This window comes from Sciurus vulgaris, assembly GCF_902686455.1.
Source record: "Sciurus vulgaris genome assembly, chromosome: 1".
NCBI lineage: Eukaryota > Metazoa > Chordata > Mammalia > Rodentia > Sciuridae > Sciurus > Sciurus vulgaris.
The window spans coordinates 133,725,198-133,738,311 of NC_136461.1; the positions used below are offsets into that span (position 1 = coordinate 133,725,198).

At 36.2% G+C, this 13,114-nt stretch overlaps 1 protein-coding gene across 1 annotated transcript; it reads right to left on the reverse strand.

Moving 5' to 3' along the window:
• Nucleotides 1-1,047: 1,047 nt before the first annotated feature.
• Nucleotides 1,048-2,406, reverse strand: RPS20 (ribosomal protein S20). Its single transcript, XM_079136174.1, has 4 exons — nt 2,249-2,406; nt 1,909-2,008; nt 1,552-1,625; nt 1,048-1,265 (listed from the first exon to the last, which is right to left on the reverse strand). The coding sequence occupies exons 1-4, from the start codon at nt 2,249-2,251 to the stop codon at nt 1,083-1,085; spliced, it is 360 nt and encodes a 119-aa protein (XP_078992300.1). The 5' UTR covers nt 2,252-2,406; the 3' UTR covers nt 1,048-1,082.
• Nucleotides 2,407-13,114: the final 10,708 nt, after the last annotated feature.

The window sequence follows — 13,114 nt, forward strand, 5'->3', positions numbered from 1 at the left end:
GTACTAAGAAAAATTTAACTAAGCCTCTATCTACCCGAGAGCCATCCATTACAAGGTACTTAAATTTTAAGAATGACCTCAAAAACTAGCTAGCACTCTATACGGCTTAAAATTTGGCTAGAGAATAGATCTGTAGGCTTGGTCACTGGTCTTTTGAGATTCCTTTTTCAAACTCTTATTGTAAGAGTCGAAGCAAGACCAGTTTTTCTAAAATACAGGAATGGGTCATTGCTTTCCTCAGGAACATAACTAGACCACATTGTGTTAACTTCCTGATATAGTTGTGGTTCACAGTTGTCACTATTTCTTAAGGTAGTTGATAATTTGTTGAAATCCACTAAGTTACAGCTAACTTACTGGAGCAAGGGGAGAGACAAAGTAGGATTTCTGGGAGAAAAGATGAATTTCATTTTAGACATGTCTATTTTTTTGCAGTAGGATGTGCATACTAATTTAGGTTAAGGTTGATTTGAATGTTACTATTTAAAAAGTAGCAATAGGGAAAGCAAATACTTTCTTAAGGATATCTACCTGATAACAGCTTCGTATTGAGACCAATTCCAAAGCATGTATGACAATGTCCAGAAATAACCTAAAGCATTAGGTATTAAGATTATTTACTTTCCCATTAGCTCTTTTAATCCAACATATTTTGAAAATTAAGTCCATCCCATGTTTTCATTTTCCCAATTTAGTACTTGCCCACCATATTCACTATAGCTTTCTATTAGAATCACCCTAAAATTTTTTCCAAGATTAAAGCACCTCATACCAAAAAAATCAGAATTTCTGGGTCAGGATAGGGGTTGCTGCTATATATTAAAATTTCTAATATGTAACCAAAGTTATGAATCACCACACTATATAAAACTGCCCAATCAATGCAGTCTCAAACTAGTTAGCAGAATTCAGTTTTCAGATTTAAATTAGGGCAAGAATATACTGGTCTGGTGGTTTCTAGGAAATTATTTTGATACCCGAAAAGTTAAAATTCATAACACAATTTTATCTCTATTCCTAAAATTCTGAATAAAAGCCAACAAAATATAACAACTGATAATCAATTTATTAAAACAGTTGACTTAGGCATCTGCAATGGTGACTTCAACCTCCACTCCTGGCTCAATACTGATGGAAGTAATCTGTTTAACAATCTCAGAAGGGCTGTGCAAATCGATGAGTCGTTTGTGGATTCTCATCTGGAAACGATCCCATGTCTTGGAGCCTTCACCACAAGGTGTTTTTCTTGTAGTGATTCTCAAAGTCTGTAACGAAACACAAAACCAAGTGTTGGGTTTTGCATATTCCTGAGATGCCTGGACAAATTATTACTTGGAAGTACACTATTGCATTTAAGAAGACATTATTTCTTTACATTGACAGGTTTCCAGACACAATTTAAAAATACAAAACCATTTTTACCCTGCCTGGACAACACCTTAGAACCTGTGACCCATTGTACCCCAAGACTGAACATCGGACAATATACACCAAATTCCACCAGTTTTCGAGTCTGTGGAACTAGAAACTACTTCCTGTGATTTATTTTACCTTAGTAGGCATGCGAACAGGTCCTTTCACTTTGAGATTCTTCTCCTTTGCGCCTCTGATCAAGTCAGCACACACTACAAGGAAAATATGCACCTCTCAGTTCATTCAAAGTAGTTTGAATCGGTTTAAGAAACTTCAACCTATGCTGGCTCAGAATAGCGTATAAAAGAACTATCACCGTAATTCAACACGGTAGGTATCTCCTCATTGCCAACTGTTTAATGTACAAAAAGCAACGAAAGTAACTTTAGGCCACGCTTTATGGAACAAGCGATTTGTCATTTCGAGTCACTCGTACAGTAAACCAAATACGGTGCTCTTTCTCCAAATGCCTCTTTCCCAAAGTACTGAACTGACCTTTCTCGAGCGATTTCACATTGCGGCTGGTGAGGGTGATTCTAATTCGATGAATCGCCACCTCTGGTTCCACGGGTGTCTTTCCGGTGTCTTTAAATGCCTATTATTATACAAACGAGAAGATAAAAAACCGCTCAAACCTTAGATTCCCCATCGTTTCTTGGGCACATTTCACCAAGAACCTTCCCGGATCCCACACCACTGCAGGAGCCCTTCGCTGGCCAAGTGAGTCCGGGCTTTCGCTGCCTCCCCGATCCCCGGCATCCACTCCAGCAGTTCACAGGCCCAGAGCTGAGTCCCGCTGGCGCCCAGAGCCGCGCAGCACCATTCCCCGACTCACCATGGCTGCGGTGCGGCTTCCTGACCGACTTGTTCCTCAGCTAGAGAGAACAGCGGTGAGTCAGGAGCAAAAGCGGGCGGCACAGGGCTCCGCTGCACCCTTAACCGCGTCGCTCTCAAAAAGAAAGGCGTGAGGCCCGGGCGGCGATTATATAACACACCTGCATCCGGGTTCCTCACGCCCCGGAAGCGGAATTGCCGGGCGCACTGAAAAGCCGACCGCGCGAGGCTGGGCTGGAGAACCCGTAGAGCTGGCGGGAAAAGTGCGCCTGCGGGCTCCCCCTGTTGTCCAGGAGGAGCCAAAGCCGGTTAATATTGGGTCGGGGCTCGCGTATCTACGCATGCACTCTGGCCACCTGGCAGAAATGACAGGCGATGCTGAAACCTGAGAAACTACCTCTGGGGCACTCTCCCTCGCCCTCTGGTAAAGTGCAAACGACCCTTGTGTTTTTTTGTAGTGCAAATTTTGCTTCCCATACAAAGCAAATCTACTCACTGTTGTCTGAGCCATTAACTTTTCTGAGTTATTAACTGACACTTTGTTTAGAAATATGAGTCTGACAAGCTAGATATGTTACTTTTGGTAGGGGAGTGGTGTGGGGATTGAACATAGGGCTTCTCTACCACTTAGCTGTATCCACAACCCTTTTTGAAGTTTTTATCTCTCTAAGGCAGGGATCTCACAAAGTTTCCCAGGCTGACCTTTAATTTGGGATCCTCCTGCCTCAGGCTCCCAAGTGACCGGGATTACAAACCTGAGACACTGTGCCCTGACTGAGATGGGTTTCGATACAGGGAAGATTCTTCTCCTTTGCGCCTTCATGATTCTGAGATAACCACTGTTTACATCTGCAGATGTGTATAATACCTTTTAAAAATGGGCTTCTGCCCTATGTGCAGTTCAATTCACATGTTTTATCAGAATAAATATACTTGGGGCAATAACCCTTTCATGACAGTATAATCATGAATTATATAGATGATTTTTTTTCATTTGTTGAACCAATCTTATATTTATAGACGTTTTTCCATTCTTCATTCTTATGAATAATACTATGAGGTACATGCTGGTAGATTAGGGTTTCTCAATCTCAACCCAATTGACATTCTAGATAACCCTTCCTTCCAGTTGTGAGACTCGAACATGTCTCTATACATTGTCAAATGTCTCCTGTAAGGCACAAGTACTCCCATCCCACTGGAAACCACAGTTGTAGGTCATCAATCTTTTAGCTCATCCTTGGCATCATTTAAATTACTAGATATTCTTATACACTGATGACTTAATCAAAGAATAAACTTTTAAATACTTAAGCTTAAATTAAGTTGCCCTCTGGGAAAGTTGTACCCAAAACCATACTTCTCCCAGCAATGTAATGAGGAATTTAGTGTGAAAAAATTCAATAAATTCAATATGCATTTCATTCTAACTTTAAAAATATCCCTAAGACCACCATGAAATATATCTTTTCAATATCTTTCCATAGCTCTTTTTTACTGATTTTTGTAGTTCTTTCAAAATCATCTTACAAAGCACATGTACTTCAGGAATTAGTGTGGGTCTGTGGATGGCCACCTACTGGTCTTTTGCTGCAATGACAGTGTCATCCTACAATTTTTTTTTTAAAGCCATAAAAATTATTTCATTCATGGTACACATGCTTAGATTTATGAATGAAATAATAAATGCAAGTTGTCACATGAGTGTGGATGAGTCCGTTTAGACATTACTTTTTTGGAATTTTGGATCTAAATGCAATTTTTTAAGGTTTGAACTTCTTCAGTCTGAAATTTAAGAATAAAAGTCTGTGCAAGTTTGAAACTTTCTCTTGTGAGTCCCATTTTTAATTGGTCAGGCAATGGACAATGGAGGTGATTTATCACGGTTTCCTAGGATGAAATGTGAGGACTTAGAACAGTACTTACTCATCCTGTGATAGCTAGCACTGTCAGTGTGTTCTTCAGTCACTTGATCATTACAGAGACCCCAAGAGATATGAACTGTTATTCATACCCTACTTATGAAATGAAGCTAAATAACCTGTCCAATACCCAGGAAAAGCCAGTGTTTGAATCCATGCAGTCTCTTTTTTAGGGTCTGCAGTCAACTCATGTGCTGTACTCTTGGATATGTTAGGGCTCATCTTTATTAGTAGTGGCTCATCTGAGACAAGTAAAATCTTATTATATTAAATAACATGTCATAAAATATTTTATGTTTTTCACTATACAGTAGTCCCCACTTATCTAGAGGGAATATGTTTCAAGACCCCCAGTGGTTGCCTGAAACCTCAGTGCTGAAGTCTATGCAGATTATGCCTTTTCCTATACATACATATATACCTATGATGAAGTTTAATTTATAAATTAGGCACACTAGGAGAATAACAGCAATGGCTAATAATAAAATAGCATAATTATAACTATAAACTGCAATAAAAGTTTGTGAATGTGGTCCCCCCCTCTGCCCCACCAAATATCTTCTTGTACTGTACTTGCCCTTCGTCTTGGGATGGTGTAAGATAATACAATGCTGATGTGATGAGATGAAGTGAGGTGAATAATATAGGCATTGTGGCATAGCATTAGGTCACTGTTGACCTTTTGATGATAACATTAGGAGGAGTGTTTGGTGATCCTGGCTAGTTTTCCATTTAATATTTTTGGATCAATACTGACAATGGATAACTGAAAAGCAAAACTGAGGATAAAGGAATCACTACAGTTGAAGCCAGAAATTTTACTGAACTATTATTAAGTGCCCATTATAAGGTAGTTTGCCATTTTTTAACTCGCTCATTCTTTTGTTGAAGTTCCATAAATAACCAAAGCCGGTTAACTCTATTTGCTTAGTAAAATCATTTTACTAAAGCAAACAATTAAAAAAAGAATGAGGGACACAGTAATACCTTTTTCCAAGCATGAATAATATGGAACACGTGTTAGATTGATAATTTTTGAACATATTTAACCACAGAGCTCACAGAATTCTCTGTGGGGGTGGAAGTTGAAAGTCCTTCTCTCTAGATTCCCTAGTGCCTCTTCTTCCCTCTCCTTTTCTTCCTCTCTGACCTGCATACATCTGAAAGTTACTGGTACACCTCTATTACACAGTACATGTTCCTAGCTCTAAGATGACCTGCAGAAGATTTCTACTGCCACACTTTTGTGATCCTGATCTCATGCAGGGGAGTCAGGGATATCCTTATCTATCAGCCATTCTAAAAAGGCTTGTGCTTTTCATGTTGTATAGAATGAATACCACATTTTAGAAAACATTTCCACCACTTGCCTTTATGAGAAGATTGAATCTGTGACTCTCCTCATACACTGATTCTGCCACTTGCTTTTGTGTGGTGGATAGTCTCAAGTATGGCTGCAATGTTCCCACCTCCTGGTATTCAGGCCTTGTGTAATTCTTTCTATATGGGAACTTGTGACTTGCTTTCAAATACTAGAATTTGGCAAAAGTGCTAGAATGTCACTTCCATGAATAGATCAGATCAGATCTTGACTTATCTTGCTAGCAGATTCTCTCCCTTGCTAGCTTTGAAGAAACAACCTGCTATAGAAAGCTGCCCTAGGAAAAGGCTCATGTGGCCAGGAAATGGGGACAGCCTGTAGCCATTCAGCAAGGAACTGAGGCTCCCAACCCAACAGCCCCAACTGCAGAAGCAGACCCCTTCTCAGTTGAGTCTTTGGACAAGACCCCAGAATCAGCCAACACCTTGATTGTGGTGCCAAGAAGAGATCCTAAACCTGAGAACCCTTCTATGTTGTACCTGGATTCCTGATTTGCAGAAATGGTGAGCTAATAAATGTGTGTTGGTTTAAGCAACTAAATGTGTTGTAATTCGTTATTCAGCAATAGATAATTAACATGTTGTATGTATACATTTTTATGTTGACAGAATCAGATTTTGATGGTCATGTGGGAGTTCCAAAAGGGCAACTGAGGCAATATGTTATCAGACAGTACTTGGCTGCTTTATAATGTTGTTGTGGAGAACACAGAATTATGGGCCGAAATAGAACATATTCATGCTTTCTAATCTCAATAGACATTAAAAAATTTTTAAAACAATTCCAGCACTCCTTCATGATAAAAACACAATGAAATAGAAACAGAAGGGGACTTCCTCAACTTGACAAAAGGAGTCTATGAAAAAACTATAGAAGCAGCCTACTTAAGGGTGAAAGAGTGAAAGCTTTCCCCTCAGGATGGAAACACAATGTCTGCTGTTGGTACTTTGTACTCCAGTACAATTCAACATTGTACTGGAGGTTCTAGACAGGGCAATTAGGCAAGAAAACCAAATTAAAGACATTAAGATGGGAAAGGAAGAAATGATATTATCTCTGGTTTGTACATGAGATTACCTCATATATGGAAAATCCTAAAAAATACACTAAAAATACCTATTAGAACTAATAAATGAGTTCAGTAAGGTTATAGGATCAAAATCAATTGTAGTTCTATACACAAGCAATGAAGTTGCTTATGAAGAATTAATAAAATTAAGACAACTGCATTTATAATAGCATCAAAAGGAATAAAATAGTGAAGTAAATTTCACAAAAAAGGTCCAAAAATTTTACATGATTTACAGCAAATCATTGTTGAGGGAAATTAAAGAAGACATAAATAAATGAAAATACATTGTGTGTTTATGGATTGGAAGACTCAATATCATTAAGATGATAATGCTACCAAATTGACCTACATATTTAATGCAATCCCTATCAAAATCCCAGAGTTCACTTCTTTATAGAAATTATCAGGTGATCCTAAACCTCATATGGAAATTATTAAATAATCTTGAAAAAGCAAAACAATTGGAGAACTAACACCTCCTCACTTAAAAAATATCTAGAAAGTTATTCAATCAAGACAGTGTGATATTGTCATTAGAACTGACATATAACTAGCTGGGTGGAATAAAATTGAAAATCTGGAAATAAACCCTTATGTTTATAGTCGCTTGGTTTTTGAGAAGGGTACCAAGACAATTTAATAAGAGGGAAGGGGGAAGAGTTTTTTCTACATGATGCTGGAACAACATGCAACAGAAATTGGACCCCTACCTCACACCATAAAATAAACTAATTCAAAATAGACCTACAACCTAAATGAAGGAATAAAACTGTAAAACTCTTAGAAGATAAAATCTTTGTGACCATGGATTTGGCAATAGTTTTATAAATGTGATACCAAAAAATGAGCAACAAAAGAAAACATGTAAACTGGATATCATCAGAATTAAACACTTGAATGCAGCAGTGGACACTATCAGAAAGTGGAAAGACAACTCACAGAACGGGAGAAAATATTTGAAAATCATATCCCATAAGGAACTTGTATATAGAATGTATAAGGAACTCTTAGTTTATTGATGAAAACAAATGATCCAATTTAAAAGTAGCCTAAGAATCTGAGTAGAAATTTCTTTAAAGAAAAAATTAAATGCCTAATAAGTACATGAATAGATGTTCAACTTTATCAACTATGAAAATGAAAATCAAAACCATAATGAGATATCGCTTTACACTCACCAAGAGGGCTACCTAAAATTTAAAAGACAGATGATGTGACACTGTTAGCAAGGATGTGGAGAAACTGGGAACCTTATCTATTGCTGGTGAAATGTAAGATAGCACAGATGTTCGTGAAAGCAATTTTTTTCAGTTTATCAAATATTAAAAATAGAGTTACTCTATGACCCAGGAATTCCACTCCTAGGTACATACCCTAGAGTAATGAAAACATGTCTACAAAAATCTTGTATCAAAGTGTTCATAGAAGGATTATTCAAATAGCAAAAAGATAGAAACAACTTAAATATCCATCAACTGATAAATGGGTAAATAAAAGGTGGTATATTTATACAATGGAATGTGAGAAATAAAATGAAGTACTGATGCATGTCACAAAAGAGACAAACCTCGAAAACATTAGACTAAGTGAAACATGACAATTGAAAAGATTATATGATTCCATTTATACGAAATGTCAAGACTAGACAATTCTATGGAGACAAAAGTAGTGGTTGCTTAAGGACTGGTGAAAGGAGTGAAAGTGGAGTGACTAGTACAGGTGATTTGGGGGTAGTATAGTGAAAACATCCTATCATTGATTGGGATGATGGCTGCACAACTCGGTGAATACACTAGATGCCACTGAACTACATAGTTTGAACAGGTGAATGGTATGATACGTGAAGCATATCTCAATAAAGCTATTATTCAAAAAACGAGAAAAACAAAAATAAATTGAGCCCTGATTTTATAAAATGGAAGCAGCCGAGTAATATTTATATGAAGTGTTTTAAGAGAATATTGGAGGGGCTGGAGTTGTGGCTCAGTGATAGAATGCTTGCCTGGCATGTGTGAGTCCCTGGGTTTGATTCTCAACACCACATATAAATAAATAAATGAAATAAAAGATCCATTGGCAACTAAAAAAAATTTTTAAGAGATTATTTTAGAAGTTTGAAGTAGAGACAACTCTCAAAAAACTTTTCTTTAAATGAGAACACATGGGTGTGTGTTTAATAGACTTTTATTTTTGATTTCTAATTATAATGAAAATGTAACATAAAAGTTATCATCTTAACTATTTTGGGATGTATAGTTTAGTAATGTTAAGCATATTTATATTGTTGCAAAACAATCTCCAGAACTTCTTATTTATCTTGCAAATCTGAAACTCTTTACCATTAAATAACAATTCCTCTTTCCTCCTCCTCCTAGCCCCTATTAACCAGCATCCTAATTACAAGTTCACCTACTTTGGATACCTCCCATAAGTGGATTCATCCCATTGTGACTGGCTTATTTCACTTAACGTAATATTCTCAAGTTTCATTCATGTTGTAACATGGGACAGAATTTCCTTTCTTTTAAAAGTAGAAAAGTATTCTATTGTATACCACATTTTGCTTATTCATTCATTCCTTGATGAACATTTTGATTATTTGTTTTCTTCTAAGAGTTTTATAGTTTTAGCTCTTATGCTTAAGAGGGGGTCTTTTTGTTTGTTCGCTTTTTTGGGTAGGGGTAATACGGTATGTAAGGTCTTTTGTATGTGGATATTCAGTTTTCCTGACATTATTTGTTAAGAGTATTCCTTTTTCAATGGGATGGTCTTGGTGCCCTTGTTGAAAATAATCTGAACATATATGTAGGGATTTGTTTCTGAGCTCTCTATTCTGTTCCTTTGCTTTGTATGTATATACCACATTTTGCTTATTCATTCATCCCTTGGTGGGCATTTTGACTGCTTCTACCTCTTTGCTATTGTGAATAGGTTGCAATGAACATAGGTGTGCAAATATTTCCTCAAGACCCTGATTTCAATTCTTTTGGCTGTATATCCAGAAATAGAGTTGCTTGATCATGTGATTTTTTTTTTTTTTTTTTTTTTTTTTTTTTTTTGTGAAACTGCTACATTGTTTTCCATAGTGGCTCACCATTTTACATTCTCATCAACAGTGCAAAGGTTCCAATCTTTCCAAGTCCTTGCCAACACTCGTTATTTATTTATTTACTCATGGTGTTAGGAATTGAACCCAGGGTCTTGCACATGCTAACCAAGCACTGTACCACTGAGCTTTGGTACCACGGTACCATCCTAACCTTGTTTTTATTTTCATAGTGACTATTTTAATGGGTGTGAAGTGATAGCTCATTTTTGGTTTTCATTTGTATTTCTCTGATGATTTGTAATGTTGAAAATCTTTTCATACGCTTTTTGACTGTTTATCTTCTTAGGGGAAGATATACAAATGTCTCTTCAAGTCCTTTGCCCATTTGTAAATCAGCTTACTTGATTTTTTGTTCTTGAGTTCTAGGAATCTTAAATCTATCATCTATCTAAATATAGAAATAGACATATGGAGATACATGTATAGATGAATTCTGGGTGTCTACTTTTTAAAATTTTTTTATTTGTTCTAATTGGTTATACATGACAGTGGAATGCCTTTTGACATATTGTACACAAATGGAACATAACTTCTCATTCCTCAGGCTGTACATGGTGCTGCATCACAATGGTAATTTTCCATACATGTATATAGGGTAATAATGTCTGTCTCATTCTATGGTCCTTGCCATCCCCATTGCCCCACCCATCCCTCATTCCCCTCTGCATAATCCAAAGTTCCTTCGTTCTTTCCTAACCACCCCCCACTATGGGACAGCAACCGCTTATCAGAGAGAACATTCAGCTTTTAGATTTTGAGGATTGACTTATTTCACTTAACATGATATTCACTAGTTCCATCCATTTACCTGCAAATGCCATAATTTTGCTTTTCTTTAAGACTGAGTAATATTCCATTGTGTATATGTACCACATTTTCTTTATCCATTCATCTGTTGAAGGGCATCTAGGTTGGTTCCATAGTTCAGCTATTGTGAACTGAGCTGCTATAAACATTAATGTGTCTGCATCACTGTAGTATGCTGATTTTAAGTCCTCAGGTATAAACCTGAGGAGTGGGATAACTGGATCAAATGGTGGTACCATTCCAAGTTTTCTTAGGAATCTCCATGCTACTTTCCTTAGTTTGCCCCAATCTGCAGTCCAACCAGCAATGTATGAATGTACTGGGTATCTTCTTATAAGAGATATGATATATAAATCTATATTCCTTAGGTTGTCTTTTCACTCTGTTCATTGTGTCTTTTGATGCACAAAAATTTTTAAGTGTGATAGAGTCCCATTTGTCTATTTTTACCTTTGTTGTGTTGCTTTTGGTGTTATATCAAGAAATCATTGCCAAATCCCATGTCATGAAGTGTTCACCCTATTCTTTCTTCTAGGAGTTTTGAAGTTTTAGGTCTTATGGTTAGATCTTTAATTCATTGGGAATTAATTTTTTTATGTGATTCATCTTTTCACATAGGCTATATAGTGATCCCAACAGCATTTGTTGAATAGAATCCTTTCCTTGTTGAAGTTAATATTGCCATATACATAAAGGCATTTTTTTCTGGGCTCTCTAATCTATTCCATTGGTCTTCGTTTCTGTTTTTATGCCAATACCACACTGTTTAGATTAAGGTGACTTTGAAACCAGGAACTGTGAGTTCTCCAACTTTGCTCTTTTTTAAAACTGTTTTGGCTCTTCAGGATTCCTTGATATTCCATGTAAATTTTCAAATAAACATTTCTATTTCTGCAAAAAATGTCACTAGAATTTTGACAGGGATTGCATTGAATCTGTAGGTTTCTTTAAGTATGGACAACCTTACAATAGTAAGTCTTCATATCTATAAACACAGAATATCTTTCCGTTTATTGCTATCTGTTTAACATCCTTCATCAATGTTTTCTAGTGGTATACAAGTCTTTCACTTCCTTGTTTAGTTTATTTCTAAGCATTTTGTTCTTTTTAATGCTATTGTAAATTAAAACATTTTCTTAATTTCCCTTTCAGATTGTTCAATATTAGTGTATATAGACAAGTAATTTTGTGGCCATTTACTTTTTAAATAGGTGTTTATAAGGTAAAGAATTTCTAGACATCAGAAAACAAGTTTAAAAAATGAAAAGAGATATCCATAGTCCCTTAGACATTTCAACAAACAAAATTTGACTTCTTTCTTTGCTCTGTTTTTTTTTTTTTTTTTTTTTTTCCCCTTTTCCTTTTGTGGTGCACAGGGGCCTTGTGCATACTAGGCAAGTGCTCTACCTATCCTCAGTCCTCTCTGTATGTTTTCAGAAAAATTTATTGAGTTTTAAGAAATTGTAATCACATTGAATAGACAGTTCTGTACTCTGCCCCATTCATTTAGCATTGTAGAATAGTCATTTCTATGTTATCATAATCATCATAACATTTTGAATCAATTGTTCTAATTGATTTAATATTTTTGGACATTTTTCCTGTTTTCTCCCAGAATAAATGGGTCTTGGTGACTGTTTCATCAACTAAAACTTTTACTGTGTAGTATTTCGATGGATATTCAGAAACATTATTACTGAGTCACTGAACATAAACATTTTTCAGGTTCTTGACAGACTGCCAAACTGCAGTTGTTTCCCAAAAGTTGTAGTAATCTACATTGTTACTAGCCATGTATGGAAGCTCCAGCTTTACCACACCTTCATTAGCATAAAGAATTTTGTGCATGTATTTGTGTTTTTTCAAGACCCCTTATTCTTAATGTGCAACTCTTCAAGTACTTTTGGGATGACATCTTCCTATTTTTCATGTTTGTCTCCTAAATACATTTTCCTTATTTTCAAGATTTTTGTTCCTTTCTATTTTAGGACATGGTTTTTTCTTTTTTTTTTCATTTTTATTTGTATGTGTTTTCATATAATAAAAACAGATTTGTTGTTACATTTTAACAAAGTATTTTTCTCAGTCTATTATCTGTACTTCACATTTTAATATCCAAAAATTATCTCCTTTTTAAATTAAATCTGGCAATCTCTTGTATAGTTTTTCCACTGCTTTTTGCTTAGAAATCCTTTCTCTTCAAATTTATAATAACTTCTCAATTCTATTTTCTTCCAGTTTTACATATGCTCTCTAATCCATCTGGAAGTGATTTTGGTATGTGGTATGTAAAGTATTTATTGGAAAAAATATAATTTTAGTAAAACTAATGGTGGCAGGCTAGAAGCTCTTTGAAAACAGGAAGCATGTTTTATTCACTCTTGGGTTTCCTCGACTTTCCCAGACAGAAGTATGACTACACCCAGCCTCAGGCTACAGCAGCAGCTATCAGGAAAGAGACTCCTCATGCCCTCCATCTTTTCCCTCTGCCAGGAGACACTAACCACTATGACACCTTGTCCCCTGTGGACATCTTCCACCCTAAATCTGCAGAATTAGGGAAAAGGATACCTTTT

Coding starts and splice junctions, on each gene's coding strand:
- RPS20 (XM_079136174.1), bottom strand. Junction 1,626..1,908: donor TGTGAAATCGCTCGAGAAAG/GTCAGTTCAGTA, acceptor TTTTCCTTGTAG/TGTGTGCTGACTTGATCAGA. Junction 1,266..1,551: donor CTGTTCGCATGCCTACTAAG/GTAAAATAAATC, acceptor GTTTCGTTACAG/ACTTTGAGAATCACTACAAG.